The following is a 22,759-nucleotide window of genomic DNA, read 5'->3' as shown; positions in this document are numbered from 1 at the left end:
CAACACAGATTAGGGACTCTTCAGTGGAAACGTAACCTCCTATGTTCATAAGACTCATCAGCTATCAACGATTGACGACGTTCATGGAATTTGTTTTGCTGTAAATCAGAGTTTGGATGATGCACTGATAATAAAAACCTGGTCGTGAAAAAACGAGTACAATATAAAACCGTTTTGTGCAAGTAATCATCACATGCGCGTCGAAGAATAATACAATTTACGTATACAACGCAATTCAGTTGTGGTAAACATACCGGAAAAACAAATATAATAATTTACTCAACTCAACTCTATCCGTGAAGTGTATCGAAAATTCGGTTTTGTCCAGTTCTTCTATAATATTTCTTTGAATAACCTGTCGTTTATTGTGCGCAACATTCGGCTACTCAATCGAATGAGTTTGTTATTATGTTCTTGAACTGCTATAACTTTTCTCACTGTTCACCTGCAAGCGTGTTCGTGATCGTTTCTCAACCGTTGGGTTGGTGGGGAAAATACAATATGATGTTTGAAGCAAGCAGCATAAACCGTGATGATCTCGAACAGAGAGATGTTGGCTGAACAGAGCTCTCAGAGCGATCTTCTTCAAAGCCGCAATGAGCGTCAACGTGGCTACGCTCGTAAGACCCGATCGCAATGCTTCCGCTGGGTCCAAGTAGGTGAGATGCCAAGCGAATGAAACCAACGCTCCCCCCAAATTGATCCCGAGCGGATCGCGCGGTTCTCGCCACTCTCGGCACGATTGTTGGCCTACTGCGATATGAATGGTGGTGGTCGTGGTGGCGCTGGTTGCCGCGAGCTGATGGATGTACCTACCGCGAAACGGCTGATGTTTATGACAGCGCGAGTCGCAGTTGGCCAAGCGGCAGACAGAAGCGAACCGTACGGTGGCGAGCGAGGTTGTGTTGTTTTCGGTATCGGAGTACACATACGGTTACGATATCCCCTTCAGCGGAAGATGATGGTTCCACTTTGCTGCCACAGTGACGAACTACCCACGCACGGTCGGTCGGAAAACTCCATTTAGTATTGTGTTCTTCAACTCTAGTGGCTGTCCCGATATGCACGTACGGTGCAAGTGTTCCTATCCGGTGCGAAAAACGTAAGCGAGATGATGATTTAGGATCACTCCGGCAGGAGTGGCGTTCAATTCGTTCATTAAGAAAATCAACCCATATAAATAGTGCATTGTGATCGCGCCAGGGCCCGGACCCTGGATTGCTGTGCAACCATTGTGAACCGTGCGCGCGCGCGCGTGTGTGCTCGTACGTTTGGGAGTGTGTATTTGTGCGCGTTACTGTGGGTTTGATTTCAAAACCAAACACACAACAGTCAGCGAAAAAAAGTTCAACCGAGACGGCACAGTTTACCGTCTAAAGTGTTTCCCTGTGCTTGTGGTGCGCCGTTGTGTTGCGGCATCGGGCGCCCCGAAGGGTTGGCCGCGGTCGAAAAGAACGTCGAAAGAAAATTTAACAACACCAGTGCAAAGAGGGAAAAATAATAAGAGCCGCCGTGAACAACGGTGCGCCCTTTAAGCGCCAGCCAGCCAAGCCAAACCCGCAATCGTTCTCTTTTTCGGCCAACTTCGGGACGGGAAGTGGAAAGAAAAATAACGACAAAATGCTCGAATCGATGATCATGAATCGCATCTTTCGGTGCTTCATGAAGTTCCACGGGTACTTCATCGCGTGCTGCACCATCTTCTTCACGTCCGTGATCATAGTGAGCTCGTTCATGGGCCGGGACATACACGACGAACCTTTGTTCATCGACGAAGAATGTAAGTATTCTCCTTTCATCACACGTGGCATGATCGGTAGAGAATTGTTTGATCGCTTTTCTAATCACGATATGTACGGGAAAGACCAACAGTTGTGAACCATTTAAATCCCATTTAGTTCGAGCACAAACGAACCAAATTGGCGAACGATAATTTATCCCCGGGAACAAACGAAGCATACCGAAAAAGCTTCGGTTCGATATCGACGCCTACTGCTAGCACAACAACGCTACATCGTTCGCCCAAAATGTGTTGCAATCTTTATACAGCTGGGTGCGCACGTTGTGGCGGAACGATAGAATCGCTAGAAACACCCATACTCAGTTAGTCGGCCACGTTGTCCACCTTGATAGCTTATTTACAGAACCCTTTTTCAAACTGTGCAACAAATGGGAAAATAATTGCGAAAAGGTTCAATTTTTTTGATTGGATTCCAATTTTTTCTCCTCTGCTGCCCTTGTTTGCCGGTAAATTCGCCTTTTTTGATAATGTAGTATGTTCCGGATGGCGGAATTCATCCGAGATAGGCTATTATTTTGCTGCAGATTTGGCAAACAAGCGCAACCCGCTGGAAGCCACTAAACGCTAGCCCGCCTTCGAGGCTGGTTGGTAATAGCCATTGTGGAAACAGCAAATGAAAACAGTAAATTAGTATTTATATAAAAACGGGGCATGAATGTTACTTCGAATAACAAGTTGGAAGTTTAATATAAACCTTGCCATCGCCATTTCCTGTATCACGGGAAGAACATTACACAACGCATTGCTAAACGCAAGAGACTGTAAAGAAAACTGCGAGAAGAATTAATTCATTGTACTTGTCAGAGCTTGAAACATGCGTTAAAATTTGAATTTTAAAAAGAATGGACAATTTTTTAATATTCAATGGTTTTCGTTCTTTATTTCGTTGCGGTTATATTGTTTCTAAGGACGTTCGTTTTTGTGTAGTATTCGTTGCAAATAGGTTACTCGAGATGTTTGGTAACTAAACATGTTCACGTCATGGAACATGTTGGAATGAAATAGGAAGTACTTTTAATCGGAACTGATAAAACCTCCAAATTTCCAATCAATAGGTACATCTTTCAAGCATCATCATGAACTTTTTGGAGATTACATCTACTTTTCCTCGCGTGTGATGTATCAAGTTTGGTAGTGTTTGTTCAATTAGCAACTGCAGCCGACCGCAAACTATTCCGCCATCGATCGCGCGACCAGGTCGCGATGCTATCTTTCTTCCCATTATTCCAGTCCAAAGTTTCCCAGCGGTTTCAGAAAAACAAGACAGATTAGCCCCGCAACGGCCCTTCGATGCACTCGATATCAATGGGAGCGGGAAAAGGAAAATCGTCGGAGCCCGAAGCCTGCATCCAAACACGCAGCTAAAGACAAACTTACGACTAATGAATTTATCTCTTTCTCTCCCTCTCCACACCTCGTGCCGGGGGCTCGTTTCCGGTTACGCGTGTGGGTGGAATTTTCCGTCCGTCGACGTGCGCCATCGAAACAACAATCGGCAGTTGAACCGGTGCAAAAGTTTCCCGTACTCATCCAGCTCGAGTCGGCCCTGTGGCTGACTGCTTCCGTCATGCTGGTGGCCGGACTGTACAAGGTAAGCATACTGCTGTCCGACGCGACAAAGCACACACTTTAAAGGATGCCGATAAAGTTTACCTTCCACGCCGGGTTACGGTGACTCTCTTTAGGCTGTAATGTTTCCAGGATGTTTACCTTGCTTTCAACAGGTTGCTTATACCTTTGCGTACATCTTGTATGATCCTCCCCACCTACTATCTTTTACACGTCTTTAATCGGTGTTATTGTGGAAACTAACCTCGCATCCCAAAACCGATTCTGTTTCGGCAGGAAAGCAAAACCTACCTTACCCCGTTTCTGGCGCTGTTCATCGCGGACGGTGTGGTGGTAATCGTGCAGGAAACGGTCAACCTGAGCACCGGCCGGCCCTCGGAGCTGGCCTCGATAGAAACGCGTCAGCTGGTCGTCATGATATGTAAGTATCGGTCAAGGTCTATCACTCGTGCCTAGAACTGAGGAAACTCATGGAAGAAAACACACTTTCGAATCATTTTACACAGTGTAAGGTGTTGTTGAAAGCGAAAAGAGTTGCGCTTTCGGTTTTGCGAGTTTGCGGCCAGCCAAAAACATGGAAGCAAAACTGACACACTTAATTTACATTTGAACTGACACGTTACTTTTGTTTTGCTTCCCATTGCCGGCAGTGGCCAACGTGTACGTGCTGGTCAGCCTGATCGTGCTCTATCGGATGTTCGGCAAGGAGCCGCTCCCGGCAACGCAAAACAACTTTGTCCGCTTCGACAACGAGCAAGACGTGGAGAGCGGACCGACCGCAATCCCTTCGGCGCCAGCACCAACCCCCACCAACACCACCACCACAGCAACCAACGGTATTGTGAGCAACGGCAGTTCACTGACCTCGACCGGGCTTGCGAATAATGTCACGCAAGCGACATAACGTTCTCATGCTCCTCGGCAAGGCACGCACGAAGGCGAGGAAGGTATCTTCCAGGTCCAGGCCGCCGGAACGCGTCATTCCCCTAAACATAACGTTGAAAACATGAAAAATGCTAGTGAAAGTTTTGTACATACATCGTTGTTAAGTGTTAAGTCTTGATCGATCGGAATTGTTGGTTCCATATGCCCGGAAGGCCCGGGAGGGGGCATCAGAAGATGATTATGAGTGGGGCTGGAAAGTGACGCATACCAGCTTACCAAAACGGGCCCAGTAGCGTGGTGTGAGGCTGTGGAATGCTGCCTGCGAGTCAAGGCCTCGTCGTCTTCGAGTGGAAAACGGTGTCACGGAGCGAACGAAGAGGGAACCAGCAGCGACGGAGCCAAAATAGACATTTGGGTAAGTTCCCACGCGAAGAAATTGTAGCCCCTTATTATCCCCATGGTTTGCTTTGTGTCCTTTTTTTTGGGGGGTTGACTACATTTTCGGATTTTTTTTTCAATGGTTTTTTTTTTCTAACCACCGTTGGTTTAAAAAGAAGAAATTTGGGAAATAAACCACTAGCCAGAAACCGCCCCATCGAAAAATAGAAAAAAGTACTTCATTTTTCCTTCGGGGTACTCATCGCCTGGGGATAGAAATTAGGAGGCTCGATATATAAAAAAAACGCCAACACCTATCCCTCACAAAGTCCCTTCAAGGTAGCAAATACTTTTTTATTTAACATTGAACAGCTCCGGGGTTTTAATGAACGTCCACCACACATGACTTTCGAGGTATATGCTGCATCAAGTAAACTCTCCTTTTTTGTTTCATTTTGGGTCACTCATCTCTTCAGTATAAAATGGAAAAATAGGCTGAGAAAGTATGGTTTTCATTTGAAGATCGTCAGATTAACTTTTATCTTAGAAATTCGATCGGTTTGCTTTTTCTATGCATACAAATCAAGACAGATGGACATCAATTTATGTATAAAAATTCAATTGATAGATTTAGAGGTACAATTTGTTGATAGACTTTAACACTACGATGTTTTAACTTCAATGCTCGCGTGAGCCGAACAACACAGGCATACCGTTACCCGGAAGAATAGATGTACGCAGCAGCCAACCTGGCGGTCACCTGCGTGGCGGTGAATTGGTGGATAATGTATGCATCGAGGCGGGCTATTCCCATTCCGGCCCGAGCTAATGGATACCATTTATTATTTGCAAACGGCGCTTACGATCGTTGCATCTGTCCGGTTTCGTTCGTACACCGGCGGACTGACGTTACAGATTCGTTGCACCAGGGTCGGCCACTACTAACGCTGCGGTCGCGGTTTGCGTGCGAAAAAGTCCAGATCGGCCTATGCCGATGACGTACGTGTGCACAACGACTAACAGCTCGTGCCACATCTCTGCGAAACTTCATATTGCCGAGGGCATAATTTTAATTCGCCAACAAATTGTAATTACCCACCGGAGTTCATTGTTGTCGTTGGGGGTTGCGTGGTAAAATAGCGCTTATTCGATTGTCTTTCTCTGTCCTCGGTGCGGCACATTCATTTTCGATTCGTTTTTCATTTTTGGTTTTCATTTGCCATCCCGAAACGTTGGCCGAAACGTTGGCCGAAACGGAACATGACTCTACTCGAGGAATGGTGAATGCACCGGTACATTGGCTGCTGACATCGTGTTTTGCACTCTCGAAAGAGATGCAGATGGCACAAGTGCACATTGTTGCGCCCTCCGGAAGTGCATGCGCATGCATACAATTTTTCGTCGGTTCCGTACTTGTACCGGGTCGCTTAGAGGTTGCCTCGGTAGCCGGTTTGCCGGTTACCGCATTTGCAAAACCAAGGAAACTGCAGCAGTGCCGCCCTTGTTGCCGTCGGCTATTTTCTTGACCATGTTTAATCATAAGCGGAAGAAATTAAGCGCCGTCCTTCCTGTGACCCTCCCGCCCCTAAGGGTTGCAGCACTTCTGGAGAAGAAAACTATCCTAGATGTTAGATGCGAGGAGAGAATGGCGTAGCAAACAAGGGGACGAGCGTGAAGTTTTATTTGCTCCAGTCCACCCAGCAAGTGCATACCAAAGACCAAAGAGGAAGTTCTTGCACGTAGATTGGGGCCGACGTACAACGTTAATTAAGAAAATGTCTGTTTCCACGGTGCTCATGCCAGTGATGGCGAACCTCTTTACAGCAAAGTTGCGTACCTAAAGTATTCTCTGGAATAGTGAACGTTTATTAGAGGTTTTCGTTTTTTCTACAAGAACGAGAACAGTCTGTCGTACCTTCCGGGAAGCGTGAAGTTTGGTCGTATAAAACTCTGGCATGGTCTAAAATAAACCAGGTAAAGGTCACGCTGAGTATCACATTTCACGAGGGTAGAATACAAATGTGATCAGTATATAAAGGGTAACAAACACTCTTTGGATTTTGAAAGGGAATATATTATAGACGTGATAGATTTGCCAGCACTGGTACATCACATAGCAAGTAAAGGGCGAAAGAGTTTCTCAGCACGGAAGAATAGTTGGGCTTGCATAGTACTACCAACCAGCATCGCCACCGGGTGAATAAGACTATCCTAAATTTGTTCTTATCAGCTCGGATTATACTCTTGCCCTGCTGCTCGCCGGAGATATATTTCCTTTCTCCGAAGACGGCATCTTCTACCTTATCTCGAACGCCGCGTAAGCCTTGTCATCCCAACGTGCCAGATAGTACTTTCGTTCGCAGGCAACACCGGATGGGTTCAGTCTTGGCCGTCCGTAGCTATCGGAGCAGAAATGTGAAGCCGTTGATGAATGGAATCTAAGCTCGCTGGCCCTCGACCGTTTGATTGGCTTTTGCTTATGCTTATCGTTTGTAATGCAACCATGCTGCTTCCAAAGATAGACCACTTCAACGCTTTGAGGACCGCTCGGCAAGGTAAAAGTTGTATTTATTTTGTGGCCCGAAACGAGGAGCAAAAAAAACGGACACCACAGACACTGTTCGTCCGTGAGATGAGAGTTAATGAGCTGTTTTAAATCATTTTTAACGATTGCCAGGGCCGCTACGACTCGGGTGATAAATTCATTTACACGTTGGTTTGTCTACATCGGTTCGTGTTGGTAGGATGTGTGTTAATGGGATTCTCTTGACGCCGGACGATTATTTCTCGTCTCGAATCGAACAAATGCATCAGAGAAAGGGATTGACGATGGTAGTTATGCTTTTTCACAAATCGATTAGTTTGCGAAAATGGTTTTTAATATATTTTGCACGTTGAAAAATAAAATATTTGCATTCTGCATCTCCTTCTGCTAACGAGAGAAACTATTTCTGACCCCATTAACATTGTAAAGTCGACGTATAGCTTGCGCTCCTAATTGAACTCATTCAAATCTCTCTTTTCACGCCCTTATTATCCACAGCTTCACACCATCGGCGACGAACTGAACCGAGCCGCCCGATACCGCCATTCAAGTCGACCATCCGGATGAACGTGAATGACGAGCTGCAAATGGACCCCCCTCGGCGGCACATCGCGTCGGATCGCGTCGGATATCTCGCGGATGTGGCGAAGAAATCACTCACGTGCCGTACCACAATTGGTCAATTAGGGCAAGCAAGGCAGGCCTAGTAGACATCAGCCGACTGAACCGCCCCTCCCCGCGGGATGGTCGATTGGAAGCGACGAGGACGACGCAACGTGATCGTGTAGCTGAAAGTGATCAGTCAGATCGCCATCACAGACGGAGCACACAGCACACAGTTTATTACCCGTGGAGGTATCTTCTGCCATTCCCCAGGAAGAACGGGAGCCGGTGGGACACTTTCCCAAGCAACGTAAAGTCACCTTTTCCCCCATCGCTCTGTGGTCGAAAGAAAAACAAAATCTCCTATCTGTGAATATGGGCCAGCTATTGTTGATAGATATATTTCTGTACGAGTAAATATGGGTTTTATTTTAGCTAGCGGTAGGACAACAGCTTTAGTAGATTGCGTAGCCGCTCGTCATCGGCATCATTGTTCTATTTGCAGTCGCCGGGCGCCGGCCAGCAGCAAGTGGCGAAGAAGTGACGGAATTAAGTTGGCGCGCAATGCGCACCAAGATCCAATGTCGCGGCCCGGAAGGGTACCGCAGCACAGTATCAAGGGCGAGGACAGTGGATCGGTATCGTCAGAGTCATTATCACGCTCTCCCAAACCAACCGGCCAGTAGCAAACAATTGCGTGATTAAAGTGATGATTTTAGATTTAAAGCTCCCCCCTGGCGCCAGCAGCCGGGAAGGTTGGGCACAGCCTGTTTGTGCTGAGGTAATCCGAGCCGAGCAGACGTTTAGCAACACTAAAGGTCATGCCGCTCAAGTGCGCACCCCCCGAAGCCAAATAATAAAGTAGATTAAATAGGCACATCGAGCGCGCCTCCACGTGGCGGAACTCGGAGTGTAAAGATGCAAACGGAAAACAGTCTCGGAAGATGAGCCGAATATTAGGGGGCGGGGAAGGGTAAAAAGTAGTAGTAGGATTAAAGGTGGGACGGTAAAAACACAAACGACCCGTTGTATATCGTTGTTTTTCCTCTTCTTTTCGACTGCCAACGCGGTTTGTTTGCGCGCAGATTAACAAACGTGTACGTGAAAAATGAACCGTGTGCTTGGCGGTGGTGGATGCGGATGTTTTTTGTTATGTCTGTTTGTCTGCGAGGAGCGTCGTGCGCGAACAAAGCCAAATGCGAAAGAAATATCACCCAGCACATCCGGCGCTACTTGCTGGGCGGTGTAATTGAAGGCGTCGTAGGTAATAGGAGAACCGCTCGGTTGGAAAAGCGGGCGCATTACGCGCACTTTATAGCGTATTAAACGATGGCAAAGTGTTAGGAGCAAGCTAAATAAAGAAAAAAGTACTATAACAACATCCACGGCTTAGGTTTCCATGTTGGCGTCGAGCATGACACATTCATTGAACTTCCCACTGGTTGCGTAGTTATCTGTTCGCCAAAGCGCTGACCTTGCCCCGCTGGAGCGGAACAAACTTTCTATCAACTTCTAAATGAAGGCATCCGGCGCTTGGGAGTCTTAGCTGGGAAAACCGAACAGACTAACCTGGCATCGGACACATAGCCTGTTGCGGTACATTTCGATAGGCGTGCGAACGTGGTTTCTGCACTATTTCACAGGGAAGTGAATCCTGCGAGGTGAGAATAATAAACTAACCTGAACGGAGGTGCAAGGTGAGATGATAAGCGAAAGTTTACTTGATCCGTCGGTAAGATGATACGATTCGAGTGTGGGAAAATTGAAAACTAATTGATTGCAACGGCGCTTGAGGCAACCATAGTCAGGAATTGAATAAAAATGTGTTTTGCACACGCAGCCAATGAATGTGGAATGTAAACACAATTGAATTTAGAAAAACAAGTGAAAACATACAATACTACAGCATGTTGTGAGTTTCACAACGAAACGTTGAAGTTCATTGTGCGCTAGGTTAAAAATGTTACTACTTATTACTGTTAAACACCTCAATGTATCAACAAAAACTTATCGAAAAGCCTTAAAAATGCAAGCGCATTCCAAAAACCCTTACTGACCCACAAACATGCGATCCGTTAGGTTCCCACGTTTGCAAGCCACATTGTGTTTGTATTGAGTTGAAGAGGGGCTGCGCATCTCAAATGGTTTTTCAGAGCTTCTCAACGAGTTTGAAGCATAAATGTGATGTGAATTGTTTTATCACTATCTGCTTCTTAACTCATGATTAACACCAGAATACCACATAATTAGAATATCCGCGAGTGGGTTTTCCAATAACACCTAATTTTTGTCGTCGAAAACAGAAACAAATCGCACCACTATTTTTCGAAAATAAAGTATTTTTAACACATTTCTTATACACTGCATAAAATACAGGATGAGAATCGCTTGCATAAACCCCACATGGCTGAACTATTGAAGACACGCAACAGATGCATTGTGGGATTTGTCTGCTTGATTGAACAGCTTTAAGTTTTCCCCGACCAGTAGAAAGCATTGTCCATTTGTTAGTTACCTTTACATCTCTCTTATGGTACCAGCATCTAATGGATGTTGATTTGCATTCTTAATTTTTAATCGAATGTTCATATCGTGATCATTCAGCAGAGAAGGTAGGATTTGGCGTCTTTCAGCCCATAATTTGCACGCCATCGTAAGACATTCATATCAGCAATGACCATGACGATATTCATACACAGACCGATTTGATGTCAGATTTGCAATGTGTGACAAAAGTAGACTCAAGTGCGCACTCACCTGCATAGGATGCCGCAGAATGTCATTGTAGTAGGACTGGGGAGGTATCGATTGCTGTTGTTGCTGCTGCTGGAATTGCTGACTAAGTGATTGGGCTTGTTGCTGTTGTTGTTGCTGCTGTTGCTGCTGCTGCTGTTGGTAGTAGGACATCTGCAAGCACTGGACCGGCGATGGGAGCGTACGGCCAGAGCTGGGACGCAGTTGTGGTGCCGCCTGGGACGGCTGTATCACACCGTAGTTCTGATGAATGATCGATTGGGAAAGCATCTGCCGTTGGCCGGTCGGATCGCTGCCGAGCGGCATTCCGCCGACACTGACGGCATTCCCACTGGCAATCACCCGCTTGGGGCTGTTCATGTTCATGCCGATGCTGAGGTTTTGGTGTAAAGATTGCTGCTGCAGTTGTGATGCCAATCCCTGCGCTCCGGGCACTCCTCCCGTCGAAGGAGGCAAGTGAGATAGCGGCGGCTGCTGCTGCTGCTGCTGCTGGAGACCGTGCAGCTGCTGCTGCTGGTGGTGGATCAACTGTTGCTGCTGCTGAAGGTGCTGCTGCTGCTGGTGCTGGTGCTGCTGCTGGTGAAGGTGATGGTGCTGTTGCTTCAGCAGTAGCTGCTGCTGGGACAACAGCTCGGCACTGAGCGGTTGCTGGAACGGAGGCCTCAGTGGAGGCTGTCTGCAAAATCAATCCTGAGCGTTACTCTCGCCTCACCGCGCACCCGAACCGATGGCTTCGCAGTGGACCTACCTGAGCGGTACCTGCCGGACCGGCGTTCCCTGCAGGGACCGGCTGGTGGAAGAACACATCGACGTGGTCAAGCTGGCCGACTCCCAGTGCTGCACCAGCGCGTTCAGGCGGGCCTCCTCCAGTGCCTGCTCGGTTTCGCTGCTCGAGTCATAATCTGGACCCTGCAAAAACGACACGTACACGGTACAGAATAATAAATCATCCGAAACAACCGAAAACCGGTGTCGCAAGCAGTGTGTGTGTGTGTGTCCGTTTGGTAGACTTTGTACACAATTTTCGCACACGACAACATAAACCAATTTGATTGGATTCGCAACTCAATTACACCGCACCATCTCGGCCGATGTGTACGACGATGGAGTAGGAGAACCACCAGAGCAAGCAACAAGACAACAAACGGACCAATGTTCACGTGTTGCGCGTGGTGGAAAATCGATACTAAACAACGGCGGTACAACGACAAGAACAAAAACCACCAGCGATGAAAATCAAACGAAACACGATGATAAATCGAGGAAACTCGCGCACGGCCGGTACGGTGCGGGGAATGAAAGAAAACAATTCAATTTCCAACCTACCTCTTCGATTTTCTGATCCAGCATTCGGAAGAAGTTCTGTTGGCTGGAGGATATTTCCCTGCGGAGCGGGAAGGATGACCGTTCGCAAGTTCAGCGTGTTCCGTTCGATGTTGGTCGGATGAAGTTGGTCGCGATGAGAGAAGGCAACGAAGAAAAAAACGAAATAAACAAGGGAAAATGTTTGCGGGCACAACTTAACGATTGGTCAGAACGCTACAAAAATTGAAGAGGCGTCGCCACACAAGGCACTCAGACTGCAAGAGTCCCTCTCCTGCCGCTGTGAAGGCCGATACTTACTGACTCTGGAGGAGGGAACCGTTTTTGCGGAGTATTGACACGATCTCCCCGTTCGGTGGCTCCGGCGAACCGTCGTCCCGCAGGGAGTGCTCCTCGTCGAGCTTTTCCTTCTCGCCGTTGATGTCGCCCCGATCGCCTCGATCGTCGCCCCGGCCGTTCTGTCCATCCTCTTCGTCCGCTTCGGCATCCTCTACTAGTGGCGAGGGGAAAAAGGATTCGATCAGATAAATGCGAAAGGAAGCAAAACAAATGGAGAAGCAAATACTGAATGCCACAGGACAGAAGTCGAAGACAATCTAGAATATTGTGTATTGTGGCAAACGAGGGTTTTCCCTGGAAAATTAACCCATTCGTCAAACGAAGATACTGTTCAATTATATGGTTGATGAGGAATCAAAATTCAGGACGTCTGTATACTGTGGCCAATGTGTTTTGGCAACAATTTTCAAATCACCAGAATTGAGAAGTTTCATCAGAACCATACAGATTGTAAATATTAATTTCAATGATGTCATCAAACAAAATAAAAAAACCAACCGGAGTGTTATGACTAATGGCATGTTATATGACACAAACAAACAAGTATCTTTATTGTATGATGTACTTCACACTATAACACTATTTCTTAAGTAGTAAATAACACGTCATGAGAGCATCTTTTTTTTATAGTAGCTCAAATCGCAATCAACGACCAGCCATTAGAACATCTGGCACCTTGACACGTTCGAGTCAATCATCTGTCCACATGAACCACTTGTATATAAGTGATCAATCGCGATAACAAACGTTAAACAATCGCTGTCAATTGTGAAAAAATCAGCACTTCTCCGATAGGGGATCTCTATGGGAGTACCGCATTTCGGGGTACATGGCATTCAACACACGACACCTCACTTCACTTATCTGTCTGTTTTCTTTCAAAACTTGAAGGTTGTACCGGCTCGCTTTCTTTGTGGGGGACTTCTCCCTCTAGTTTGTGGCGATGAAGACGCGTGAATTTGTTAATTGCCGATAAAGCTTGGTGTCACGCCAGAAGGTTGCAATTACGGGGAAGTATTTTTGGGAAGTCGCTTTCGCTTCTTGTAAAAAGACCTCCAGTCAAACGCCCATAGTAGGAAACGGACAAACAGCGAGAGAAGTTAGAGTGGTTTAAGTTTTACGTCGTGAAGCTACTGCGACGTTACCGACAAGCAGGCATATGGGGACGCTTCCGATGGAGTTTGTGATTTGATTGTTTCAGTAGGACGATCTTTGCGCTTAAACAACTTGCCCAATATGTCCAGGGTGTAGTAGAAGTACACTAGAGCCACTGGTAGAGAAGAAAACAGACACACACAAAAGGAAGTAATTAGGCCAACTGATGCCGAACGATGAATGCATGATCTACGCCTTACCGATCCACAGGATCGCATCGCTACGCCTGGGCAGAACACTCTCCTCAGTGTTGTTCGTCCACCAGCAGATCGAGTCCTGGGCAGCAACAATCAGCGCTTCTAGCCCGACTAAGTACCCGATTGGGTACAGCAGGATCGCCACTTCCTGTCAATCGTAAATGACGGCATCAGTACGATTACAAGCCCGCTTACGTGGGTTCCCATAGCATCGCAAACATGGGTGATAGGAGTGCAACCCTGACAAGCTGCCAATCGGATTGGCGGCTTAGTGGATGACGTACCAGGGAGATCGCTTGATACAGGGAGGCAACCGCGATGATCCAAGCGAGCAGAAAGACTCCGTCCACGATGACATTATTGCGTAGTGCTGATAAGGCTAAACAAATGGCGAGATGTAACATCAGGTCCTGAACGGCTCAGCATATTTTTCTATACGGGCAAGTACTTACCATACCCGTATGATTCGGGACTCTCTAGTTCCCTAATCCATTCCAGTATGTCTACAAAAATTTTGAATACGGTAACTATCAGTATCAGATAGCCGTTGAACTTGATGTACCAGTAGAACTTAGAATCCATTTCAGTACCTGATCGGATCGGAACGTTCGTGAAGACGTCCGGATTGGAACTGATACCGACACGGTTGCATCGCATGCACGCTCCTCCCGAGAAGGACCAGTCATACCGACAACACTGATAATGGAATGCTCTCGAGCGACCAGCGACCGTTCTTATCTCTTGTTTGCCCCGGACCTGTTCGGTTTTCCGAGTGTGAACGTTTCTTGAAATCGTTCTGAGCTCCCCGGTCGGTGATTAATCGAGAGTTCTGCTCGATCGATCGAACGCATTGGAAGCAGTGAGCATGGCGAGCCGGAACACATAAGGCCTAGCATCACCATTTACGTCATCGCCACATCATGACCACTTTCGGATCCTTGCAGATAAGAATGTCCCAGAACGCACAATAAAGACGATCGTTAAAGGGCAGTAAAAATGTTATGTTGTTTCCAACGTCTCAGCAGTTGTTTGTTCTTTTTTTACTTTTATAATAACCTATCGGTAACGTAAGCCCGATAATTCTTAAATCAAATTCTTAAAGCAAATAATTCTTAAATCACAACGAATCCACACGCATCTCGACGGACTTAATTGTTGGTGTCGTCTGGATCGTCCCCGAAGTAAAACTTCACAGGCCGATGTACCTGTTCGATGTCCTCTTCGTCCTCCTTGCATCGGCTATCAAACACCCGGTAGAGGATAACTAAAGTATAGCTCACGTACAATGCCACAACTGTTATGGGGAGGGAAGGGAAAGGAAGAAGACATTATTCCAGTGCCACTTCCGCCTTTCGATAGTACAAAACAATACCACGTACTTAAGTAGAAAACCATCTCCGGCGAAAGGATCACCGCGAGCACACTGTGGTATTGGAGCCTGGAAATCTGTTGAACCACCAGTAGACTCCACTCGGCCAGGAAGATGGCGGCAAACGGTAAAATGGCCTCCTTACGCTCGCACGTCAGCCCCAGCAGGAAGATCAGACCGGCGATGACCCACGCGATCGAGAAGATCAACTGTTGAAGCGGTCGCATCCGAAAGTATGCATCTGCGTGACGGTAGTGTACCCGATGATATACGAGGGTAAATAAAAGGGTAAGGTAAGAAACTGTTGTCACACGCTCGCGTATACGCGCACGTTTACATTCTACACTAAAAATAACAATCGACACTGCTTTGGCGACACTTACTTTCGTTAACGGACCGGTTCAGCTGGTCGTTGGTCAGAACTTGAGTAAGAAAGATGCTCCCGAAAACCAAGGCTGCTACGGCGATCACATAGCCGTGGGTTTTCACGTACCGCCTCAAAACTGGTTCCATCTTCGCTGTTCGCTTGTGGTTCCTGCCCACAGCTAGCGCGTCTACACAAAGCAGCTGTGCCTTTGGGCCACAAAACGATTCGGCCAGCTATCCGGGCTCCTCGAAAGTTGCGCCAACTCCAACTCCCAGAGTTTCTGGAGCACCGGATCGTTCTGCCTGAGAAATGCTAATGACACGGTATAGCCTCCGGAACCGTGGGTTTGTTACTTGCTGCTCGGTGGAAGTTCGCGATCACACTATACAAGGGTACACATACGCACTCAGAGACGAGTGCGCGCGCGCGCACACACGTGTGCGAACCGTTTGAAACCCGTTTGAATCGGTCAAGCTCTCGCTACGTACTGCCGCCGTCGAGTCGATCTCCGCATAACGGCTCCGACGGCGTACAACGATCAGACTGCCTCCGATTGCGATAATCCGGATCAGGGAGAGGAGGAAAAAAATCCTACCACCACCACCACCACCACCACCACCGCCGATCCATCGACGCCTTTACGATGACGACAACTCACCCTCGGGGTGGCAAACACTCCGGCGGGATTCCGCATCGGCAACAAAGGCCTGGCATAACAGCATTAAACAACAACAAAAAACCGGTGTTGAGTCCGGTGGATGTCGCACCAGATCCCGCGTCCTTCAACCTCTCTCCTATCGCACTGTCCCACCGAGCCAAGATGTAACGGGCAAACAAGAGCGATAAGGGGCGGGGGATTGGGGGATCGATGCGTAAAGTGTGTGCCCCATCGTCATTAAGGTGCCGTTGAGGGAGCGAGAGGAGAGAAACGAAAAACATAACAAACATCTTGATCGGCGGCGCATGCGGCGAGCAGATCGAAACTTCGATGCACTGCGGGATCCCTGTTTTACGGTCTGTTTCGAGCAGTTCAAACGCACACCTTTAAGCGCACGAACGTTTCGTAATTTGCATGCGTGCATAATTTTAAAAGGAATGTATATTGCAGTCCAAAAGCTGCACTCGGCAGATGATCGCATGAACGCGTGATGGTCGCTGAAACGAACGTGATCATAATAAATCTATTTGGGATATTTAAAGTTTTGTTTTTTTTTGTAATTTCTTAAACTCTAAGTATCCAACCACTTGTAAAATACGTTTAAATGATGTGAACATATCATTAAATTGCCTTAACATTTTGAAATCATAAACTTTTCGTCACGCTGAAAATCACATTTCTACGTGAGGACCACTTGTTTTCCTCTTAAGGAAAAATGCACAATCCCATCTCAAGGGGAAGGGGGAAGGGTTATAAAATAGGATAACAGAGGGAGGAGGTGAAAAAAGCATGCTATGAAAAATAATTATCAAAATCAACATGATCTCTCCCTAATACACAGCGTGACTGTGAAATATTTCTACCATGTTGAAATGTGCCATGAATGAGTTTCACGATCGGTGATCGTTGACTCGATCTTAACTCTCGTATCGCTGAATGTAAACGACTCTCGGATTTCTATCACCCATTCCCAGAACCGTCAGATTCATCTGTGTTTACTAAATACATTTCCTTGCAGCTTCTCAGCACGATCATCGCGATGTGTAGGGGTCACAGAGGAAGCCGGTAACACACGAAAACAACATTTGGGGATTCCCAGTTGTACGATACACATCACCCTGCTCAAGTGACCAGTGAAGAAAGAGCAACGATGGCAATGGACAAGTACTTGCGCCAGTTCATCAAGTACCAGCCGTACACGATCGTGATATTCACCATGATCATGGTGGCCATTTTAACACCGATGATGGGAGAATTTGAGGCACACGACAGTAAGTAACAACATTACCAAAAGAATCGTTAGGTATTCAGAATGATCGCGCCTACGAATTTTTTTTTTCAGTTGAAAACTTTCGGTTTGGAGGTGCTGTAGCGGTCACGTTCGGTGTAAGTTGGTTTTTGGCTGTGGTGCTTCTTGTGGTAGCTATACACAAGGTAAGTAGGGCATCCGACGTTTTTTCTTTTGTGTTGCAAAACATTTACCGGTTTTTTGTTGTGTTACAGGAAGACAAACGCTTCATCTATCCGTACCTTGTACTCTTCGGTATTGACCTATTTTTGCTCATACTGCGTGAGTTATACGTGATGTTCATCGATAGAATTTATGTCGAATTTCTTAGCATCAAAATGATGCTAGCTGCAATAAGTGAGTTTTTTTGGTAGATAACATCTTTCTCTGCATTGTGGAATTCAATGTAACATGTTCGTGTTTTTCCAGTTGTTCCTTACGTAATTGGGAGTTTGCTGGCGCTGCATCGATTGTTTACGGTGGATCCGATCGTGACACTCCGTAGCGAAGGGTTCGTGCGCTTCGATCGCAACGAGGTGGTCGGCGGACAACAGACCACTGCCCCGGAACCATCGTTTAGCCCTCCGAACGATTACGTACGCCGAATTTAACACCATACCTCCCAGCTCAGCGTAAAGCCATCTTTTTTAAAGTGCTCCTTAGCAAATGTACTGACAAACAAAGGCAAAGTTACCTCCCCTGATTAACTAGTTAAGAATTTTATTCTATCTGCGATCCACTACAGCTAAAAACGGTGTAAATTTTAACGAAACTTCTTAATAAATGTGTTCTCAAGCATCTACCGCGGTGTTGCCGTTTCGAAGTCAACCATCATTTGGGTTATGCTGGTTTTCAAAAACAAATAGACATTCTCAATGAATCACTGGACTTTAGCTGATTAAAAGCGGAATCGTGGGTTTCGAGTAAACGAGATTACGTGTTGATTGTTGAAGCTTCAAACGACGGCTTCACACTATGTGTTTAGGAATATTTATACGGAGAATCACAAACACCAAACAAGCATACATAGCACATTGATAAGAAGCACATCTTCTATTGCGTCGGCTACCATAAGCCTAACCGATAATACGCAGCGTGACCGGACAGCGTTATGCGACGACGAGCGAAGCCTCATCGTCGACAGCGGCCGGATTGGCGATGCCGTTGTTAAACCGCATAAAGTTATCACCCCGCTGTGGTTTCGGGTCCGTAGTGAACAGCCGCGACAGTGCGATGAGCGTCATGAACAAATAGGTGGTGATGTCTGTAAAAATTAAATCAGGGTACGAAAGTGGTTTTCAGAGGGGGCCGCTGTCAATAGTAAGGAACTTTAGCACACTTACACAACGCCACAATTGCAGCTGGAAGGTTTAAAAATAACGTCGTGTACCAGCGCCGATCGTGCCAGATCATGACAAGGTCCCGAAGTGCCATCAGGAACAGATCCATCAGGTACAGTATCGCGAACGGTAGCAGACACTGTTTGATTTCGTGATATACACCGTATATAAACGATACTCCGGCGCAGAACCAGAATGCACCAAGGACCAGCGCCGAACTACCCATGAAGCGGTAGTCATAATCTGTTGGGTGCAGGGCAGCATTGAAATTGCATTAGTTTGAAGCTATCAGCCTATTGCGGCGCCATTTGTTAAACTTACACTCTTCGAGCGGATAGGTGAAGCTGGTTGAGTCGTATATGACAAAAGTCAAAAGCACAGACAGCAGCAGCGTCAGCGCACCGATCATATACCCTTGGAATTTGATGTAAAAACGAAGGTACCGCTCCATTGTAAGAGGCAAACTATTTATATCACTTGTTATTCCGCACGAAACTCTACCGAGAGGGGGCTCAGTTTAAACGCAACCGAGGAGAACCGCAAGCTACCAGATCACAACGTCGAATGAGCATAAACATTTGTATGTAATCACGCTTGAACTTCGGAATACGATCCGTTTTCCGATGAAATGTAACTGAGAAGTTACTGATAAGACTCTACTCTTGTACCGAGGGCAGCATGACGACAGTGAAATGTGGAGAGAAAGCGTACCAGCTTCGCACACCCACAGTGTAAGTTGTGTTCTTGACCAAGTAAGCGGAAACCGATTGTCGTATCATTCCTGGCGATTGGTCGTCGTTCCAACCGCCTTTATCATCCCGTCCGTGAAACAGCGACGTCAATGTCGCGTTGATGTTGATCTTGGAGAAAATAAATTATTATTGAAATCATATCATTTGCAAGCGATTAGCAAGAATGAAAGCTGTATTTTAACGGAAAATGTGTATGTCGCGATAACTCGATACTTGGAATGAAGCAAAGCGTGGAGCGCGGAGACTGGCCTCTATGAAACAGTCGTGTACTTCCACTTGAACATCGCACACGTACTACACCATAATAGTGCCATGGAAATGTCAATTTAACGCTCCTGAATAACAACGGTGAGAAAATACATAAATTTTCGTAGGAGAACCACAACATCCGTTCACGAACACAAAAAAAGTACCGTGCTGATGGAGCAATGCAACTGGTGGTTAATGTTAATTCATGTTTTACCATTTACCAACCACTTCCAGAGAAGGTTTTTGGGAGCAGTGCCGCTTTAATGAGCTCCTGCCGTTATGGTCGTAAAGTTATGCAAATAGTAGCAAGCGTAACGGATAAGAACGCTGTAGCTGTTGCTTTCAATTATTCGCTTCCTTTACCTTGACCGTAGGCGAGTATTAGATGAAGGGAATGGGAAAATATTTCCCCACAATTAACGATTTCCCGACGAGCCGACGAGGTTGGTTCTTGATGGTGGTGTGTTCAATCTTATGGTTTAACCTTTTCGTTTTCATTTCCATTTCTCCAATTGATCACTCATTTCTGCCAAAAAAGGGGTTGGTAATGAATTAATTACAAATACAAACTGTAATGAAATGACAGATATCTGTTATTAATGATATTACATATGTAACGAATCGATAAGCAAGGGGTATTTTCTTCATTTATTTTCATTAAGTATCAATGAACTTCAACCAGATCATTGCACCCGTAGTCAGAAGAACACAATTAGAATGGGGAGAAATGTAGGATTGTTAACAATGGTTTTTTTAAATAAAAATTGTTGGAGTCGGGTAGGTAAGACGAGTAAATAGACTTTGTTTAATAGTTTTGCAGTTTAAAATCAATCTTCGGAGTAAACCTCTTGCGGATTTTCTTCCAATATTGTGGGGAATCAAAAAAGTTAAAACATAGATATTGCTTTATTCCGCGAAATGTAGAAATTGAAAATAATAAATAAAAAACAAAACACTGAAACATTTGAAATAAAAAAAGTTACGAAATTATGCCAAGTCAAACATAAGCCACATATAAAATAAGGTAATACTTGAAACTTCACGTTTCCAAGACACTGGGATCCCTGCGAACATACGTTTCGATTTTGGCCAAGGCTTCAAAAAGAACCTTTCACGGGAACAAGAGTATAATATCACTTGTCAAAACACTCTGCCTTTCATGCTACTTTAACCACCGAACAAGCAATGTCAATGTTGTTTTTTCCAACCCTAAATTCACCCCGCCTCCAAGGAGTGTTTCAAAGGAACCTTCTCCGAAGGACACTGGTCACATGTGTTGATTCTTTTTTGTGAGCTTTGTAATATTTAAATCGAAATTTAACCATATTTAACCTTGAGGAAAGTGGAGAACGGTCCAAAGAAAATACTAGATATTTTCCAGGTTAAAGTTAACCTATGTCGTTGAGGCTTTTAGAATCAACTGTTAAACACTTGTAACGAAATATCCGGCAAACAAGGTCGAGAGTGTTGAAGGAATAGTTAACATGCCTTATGATTTCCGTGTAATTGTTACTAACGCAGTGCGTGTCCTGTTCAATGTTCAACTCGTCTGATTGCCACTGGAATCCCTGCGGTTACTACACCCACGTTGCGTGCTGGTTAACCACTTCGAGTGCCATTCACGGTCCGATTTCAACAGTAAGTATGTTGCAGAAAATTCTCCCCTCAAAGCGATACTCGCACGGTGGAGTCTTTACTCGACAGATCTTATCGTCCGCGTTTCCTCGATGAAACGGAGAAACTGACGGCATCTGGAATTGCGGTAATACCAGTTCCTGCTCATCAGCGGGGGCGGATAGGGCCAGAAGCGATGGGATTCCAGCTGCCGGTGCGTGCGGTGGGTGTTGAACGATGGATGCCACCCCGAGAATAGGACCTCCGTAGGGCGCGTCCGATATAAAGTCTGAAACGTGACCGTATCGTTGCGAGAGCTGTTGATGTAATCCGACACCATTCCGAACAGTGCTTCAGGGCCGGTTCAAACGTGGTCACTTGAAAGTCTGTTGGACTGCTTCCGCTTGCTCCCACCAGGATCTTCTTTCGTTCGCATGTTTAGGTGTTGTATTGGCAAGTGTTCGCCTTTCGTACGCCCGCATTTAAAGTACAGTTCCGGGGTGAAAAGGAAATCTCCGGTCTTAGAATCAGCAGAAGACCCTGGTTAGCACATGGGTTCTACATTCTGTACGAATGGCAAGCAGACTTAAGTAGTCTCCCTTGTGACAATGCGGAAAGTGGTTGTGGCATCCACTTGCGAGGCTACTACGTCTAGCCATACGTTGCAGTTCCTCCTCAGAGCCCAATCTACGCGGATCGTTCATCACGACCGAGGAGCGTGTGATTTACGAGCGTTCCTGTGTACTTGTAAACTCATTTGCTCACGTCCTAAACATGGATTCTCTTTCTCTCTCTGATTATTTGCAAAACTACATCTAGTTCCCGTCATACGTAGTACTGAGAGAAAAGGGCAAGCGAAAGGAAACGGTGTTAGAATACTATTAAGGATGTGGTTTAAAACGTGCAAAAATATAAATATATTACCAACCAAGGAAAAGAGTACGGCCCCCTGGATGGCGCCATCGTGCTCCATCATCTTGATGTCTCGCAAGCAAGCCATTTTTTCGTTCCGGGGAGTTCGTGCCGATGTTTGCAGGTCACAACGGTACGCCCCTCGACGACAGTTGACGGGCAGGAGATGGAAACGGAAGGTATCTGTGAAGTCTAAGAAGCCGCAGCCGCACGTTTCCTGTGCCAGGCCGGTTTAAAAATATCCTGTCGAGGCGCATAAGATCCCCGATGCCGGCATCATCAAGCGGGGCTTCTTGTTCGCCCATAAACTATGCATGCAAGCATGCAGGCAAAGACGTTTTCCAGTTGTTGGAACCCGAACAACCCCTACTGGGTGTTTTCGTTCCGTTTTTTCCGTTGGCGTTCCTAAGCCCGTACATGCAAGCGCACGTTAATGGCGTTTCCTGTTCTTGTCGTGTCGTTTGATAGAGCACACAAACACACACACACACACATTTTGAAGGATCTCAAAGGAGGGGAGAAACTGCGTTCCTGATTTCTGAACTCAAATTCCTGTCGTCACCCATGCCACGAAGAAACGAAAAGCTAACACCACATGGACACACGATGCAGCAAGACTTCTGTGTCTGTCATCCGGCAGGAAGCGTAGAGCATTGCATCA

General features: G+C 46.2%; 5 protein-coding genes across 5 annotated transcripts in view; 2 read left to right on the top strand and 3 right to left on the bottom strand.

Annotated features, from left to right (window-relative positions):
• The first annotated feature begins 1,620 nt into the window (after positions 1 to 1,620).
• Positions 1,621 to 4,274, top strand: LOC131294290 (uncharacterized). The gene is made up of 4 exons (XM_058322336.1): positions 1,621 to 1,780; positions 3,301 to 3,392; positions 3,647 to 3,791; positions 4,021 to 4,274. Exons 1-4 carry the CDS (start codon positions 1,621 to 1,623, stop codon positions 4,272 to 4,274), a joined length of 651 nt encoding a protein of 216 aa, XP_058178319.1.
• A 598-nt stretch (positions 4,275 to 4,872) lies between these two features.
• LOC131294289 (putative uncharacterized protein DDB_G0271606) overlaps positions 4,873 to 22,759 on the bottom strand; it is a 34,167-nt gene continuing 16,280 nt past the window's right edge. The window contains exons 2-7 of the mRNA XM_058322335.1: positions 12,159 to 12,351; positions 11,862 to 11,919; positions 11,284 to 11,444; positions 11,095 to 11,211; positions 10,539 to 10,908; positions 4,873 to 4,899 (exon numbers count right to left, since the gene is read on the bottom strand). Coding sequence (XP_058178318.1) covers positions 4,873 to 4,899; positions 10,539 to 10,908; positions 11,095 to 11,211; positions 11,284 to 11,444; positions 11,862 to 11,919; positions 12,159 to 12,351 — 926 coding nt within the window. The remainder of the gene's footprint in view (positions 4,900 to 10,538; positions 10,909 to 11,094; positions 11,212 to 11,283; positions 11,445 to 11,861; positions 11,920 to 12,158; positions 12,352 to 22,759) is intronic.
• On the bottom strand, positions 14,698 to 15,431 carry LOC131282789 (uncharacterized). Its single transcript, XM_058312332.1, has 3 exons — positions 15,302 to 15,431; positions 14,929 to 15,159; positions 14,698 to 14,843 (listed from the first exon to the last, which is right to left on the bottom strand). Exons 1-3 carry the CDS (start codon positions 15,429 to 15,431, stop codon positions 14,698 to 14,700), a joined length of 507 nt encoding a protein of 168 aa, XP_058168315.1.
• LOC131282787 (uncharacterized) lies at positions 16,937 to 17,908 on the top strand. Its single transcript, XM_058312330.1, has 4 exons — positions 16,937 to 17,214; positions 17,286 to 17,377; positions 17,447 to 17,588; positions 17,661 to 17,908. The coding sequence occupies exons 1-4, from the start codon at positions 17,094 to 17,096 to the stop codon at positions 17,840 to 17,842; spliced, it is 537 nt and encodes a 178-aa protein (XP_058168313.1). The 5' UTR covers positions 16,937 to 17,093; the 3' UTR covers positions 17,843 to 17,908.
• Positions 17,974 to 19,022, bottom strand: LOC131282788 (uncharacterized). The gene is made up of 3 exons (XM_058312331.1): positions 18,893 to 19,022; positions 18,575 to 18,814; positions 17,974 to 18,495 (listed from the first exon to the last, which is right to left on the bottom strand). Exons 1-3 carry the CDS (start codon positions 19,020 to 19,022, stop codon positions 18,341 to 18,343), a joined length of 525 nt encoding a protein of 174 aa, XP_058168314.1. The 3' UTR covers positions 17,974 to 18,340.

This window comes from Anopheles ziemanni, chromosome 2 (genome assembly GCF_943734765.1).
Source record: "Anopheles ziemanni chromosome 2, idAnoZiCoDA_A2_x.2, whole genome shotgun sequence".
Classification (NCBI taxonomy): domain Eukaryota; kingdom Metazoa; phylum Arthropoda; class Insecta; order Diptera; family Culicidae; genus Anopheles; species Anopheles ziemanni.
Note: the sequence above shows the minus strand (reverse complement) of the source record. Positions and strands in the feature narration are given on the sequence as shown.